The sequence below is a fragment of the Hipposideros armiger genome, unplaced genomic scaffold (genome assembly GCF_001890085.2).
Source record: "Hipposideros armiger isolate ML-2016 unplaced genomic scaffold, ASM189008v1 scaffold_986, whole genome shotgun sequence".
NCBI classification, from domain to species: Eukaryota; Metazoa; Chordata; class Mammalia; order Chiroptera; family Hipposideridae; genus Hipposideros; species Hipposideros armiger.
In genome coordinates, this window is record NW_017732336.1 from 763,724 (window position 1) to 766,514 (window position 2,791).

General features: G+C 42.8%; 1 protein-coding gene across 1 annotated transcript in view; it reads left to right on the forward strand.

Moving 5' to 3' along the window:
- The window catches only part of LOC109375690 (zinc finger protein 544), an 18,939-nt gene extending 16,390 nt beyond the window's left edge, over positions 1-2,549 (forward strand). The window contains 4 exon segments of the mRNA XM_083287477.1: positions 1,263-1,720; positions 1,722-1,813; positions 1,898-2,110; positions 2,365-2,549. Coding sequence (XP_083143603.1) covers positions 1,263-1,720; positions 1,722-1,813; positions 1,898-2,110; positions 2,365-2,549 — 948 coding nt within the window.
- Positions 2,550-2,791: the final 242 nt, after the last annotated feature.

A 2,791-nucleotide genomic window follows, 5' to 3' on the forward strand; every position in this document is an offset into this window, starting at 1 on the left:
AAAAAAAAAAAAAAAAAAGAATACCCTAAACAGATACCATACTCATTACGTGTGACCGAGGGACTGCTTTTAACAGAAAACCAAAATCTACCACCCCCCCCTTTTAAATACAAATATCAAAATAATCCTAAATATATTTTGATACAACTAGCAGTGGAACAATTGGGGTCCTACAAGACCATCCCCACATCCAGAGATTTTCCAGATTTCCTGGGACTCAGCATATAGTTGTTCTCATGGCTAAGATTTATTGTAGTGATGTATGAAGGATAAACTGTTGGTTCATAAGGGAAGAGATATGCAAAGTCTGGGAGAATCCATGTGCACGATTCCAGTGCTCTTACTCCTCTGAGGGGGTCGCACAAAGCACTGGGGACAAGGCAAGCAGCCAGTGTCTGCCCAGCATGTACCAAAGTCCAGAGTCCTAGAAAGCAGATGCTCAGTGTAAATCACATTGTTTGCACAAGCAGTCTAGGCACAATGAGACATCAACTAGGGTACAGACAACATTGTAAAAGCCAAGTTCCCAGATGCCAGCCAAGGGCCAACCTTGCAAACAGGCCTTCTAAAATGTGAAGGCTCAGCTTTCAACTTTAGCGTCATTTTCTTAGAAACCTACGTGCCATGAGAGCCAATTGGAGGAAGAAGCGAATGTGCAGGCTGAAGCGCAAGAGAAGAAAGATGAGGCGTAAACCACTACCTTGTGCACCTTTGGAAGCCACAAGAGCAGAAATGAGGAAAGCCAGGGGCCAGGGACACTGGTACAAATTGTTGGACTGCATGCCTGCTGTCTAGAATGTCTCAATGGATCTAGAACATACATTGCCATCTATTCCCCACGACCACCTTTTCTTTTTTTTAAAAAAAAGATTTTATTGGAGAATTGGGGAAGGGGAACTGACAAGTTGCTGTCCTTTTGTTCTTCAATCTAGTTGTGGAGAATGTCGCTTCACTGGCCCATGTTGGTATTATCATTGTGCTCTTCCCGGGTGAGGCAGTCTCTTGCCGGCCATTGGACAGCCCCTCACAGAGGTTCACGAAAGCTCACGCCTGCTGCCGGCCAGCCCCACTGCAACCTACACCGTCGCTGGCGCCTCATGGCAGCCCAGCTCCAAGTCAACCTTTTGTTCACCATCTTAGCTNCTGTGGAGGGCAGTGTCACTGGCCCTCACATGTGGGATCCGAACCGGGGCCCTCTGGCATCCCAAGCGAGTTCTTAACCATCGCGCCACTCGGCCGGCCGTGCAAAATCTTTTCTGCAGCAATCACAACTTCTGCATCAGCAAACCCATACTGGGGAGGAGAAAACTGAATGCAGTCATTGTGGAAAATCTTTCAAATGGCGATTTCTCATTCATTAGAGAACACACACTGGAGAGAAGCCCTATGAGTGTGATATGTGTACTAAAGCCTTCAAACAGAAGTCACACCTGGCTGAACATCAGAGAATGCATACTGAAGAAAAGCCCTATGAATGTATTGACTGTGGGAAAGCTTTCAGTAGTCAGTCAACTCTTAAAATACACAAGAGAACACACACTGGAGAGAAACCCTATGAATGTATTGACTGTGGGAAAGCCTTTTGTTATCAATCATCTCTTAGAAGACACAGGAGAACACACACTAGAGAGAAACCTTATGAATGTAACGACAGTCAGAAGTGTTTTCAGCAGCAATCACAGCTCATTGTGCATGAACGAACCCATACTGTGGACAAGAAAACATGAATGCAGTCATTGTGGAAAATCTTTCAGATGGAGGTAACTCCTCATTATTCATCAGAGAACACACACTGGAGAGAAGCCCTATCAGTGTGACATGTGTGCTAAAGCCTTTAGTCATAAGTCAAGCCTCATTGAACACCAGAGAACACATACTGGAGAAAAGCCCTATATAGGTATTGACTGTGAGAAAGCCTTCAGTAGTCAGTCATCTTTTAGAAAACACAACAAAACACACACTGGAAAGAAACCTTATGAATGTAATGACTGTGCAAAATCTTTTCTGCAGCAATCACAACTTCTGCATCAGCAAACCCACACTGGAGTGAAACCTTATGAACGCAGTCATTGTGGAAAAGGTTTCAGGCATAAATCTGTCCTTATTATACATCAGAGAAAACACACTGCAAAAAAAAGCCATATAAATGTTATTGACTGTAGAAAAGTTTTCAGTTATCAGTCAGCTCTTAGAAAATATGAGAAAATACACACTGGCAAGAAACCCTATGAAAGTAATCATAATTAAAAGGCCTTTATCAGCAGAGTCAGCTTAGTAGGCTTCAGATAATTTATGCTGGAGAAAAACATTGTAGGTTTGCTCATTATGAAAAGTCCTCGAGCCATAATTCTGGCTTTGTTGCACATAACAGGATTCATACTGCAGAGAAACCCTATGAATGTAATGACTGTGGGAAATCTTTTTGGCAACAATCATAGCTTGTTGTGCATCAGTGAACCCATACTGGGGAGAAGAAATACTTCAGTCATTGTGGAAAATCTTTCAAGTGGAGATCTCTTCTCATTATTCATCAGAGGCTATACACTTGAGGGAAGCCCTATCAATGGGAGCTAAAGCCTTCAGTCAGATATCACACTTTATTGAACATAAAAGAACACATACTAGAGAAAACCTCTATGAATGTATTTACTGGGAAAGCCTTCAGTGATTGGTCAGCTCTTAGATAACATGAGAGAGCACACATGGTGTGAAACCCTATGAATGTAATTGTGAAAAGGCCTTTAGTTGGCAGAGTGGCCTTACTTTGTATCATAGAAATCTTACTGGAGAG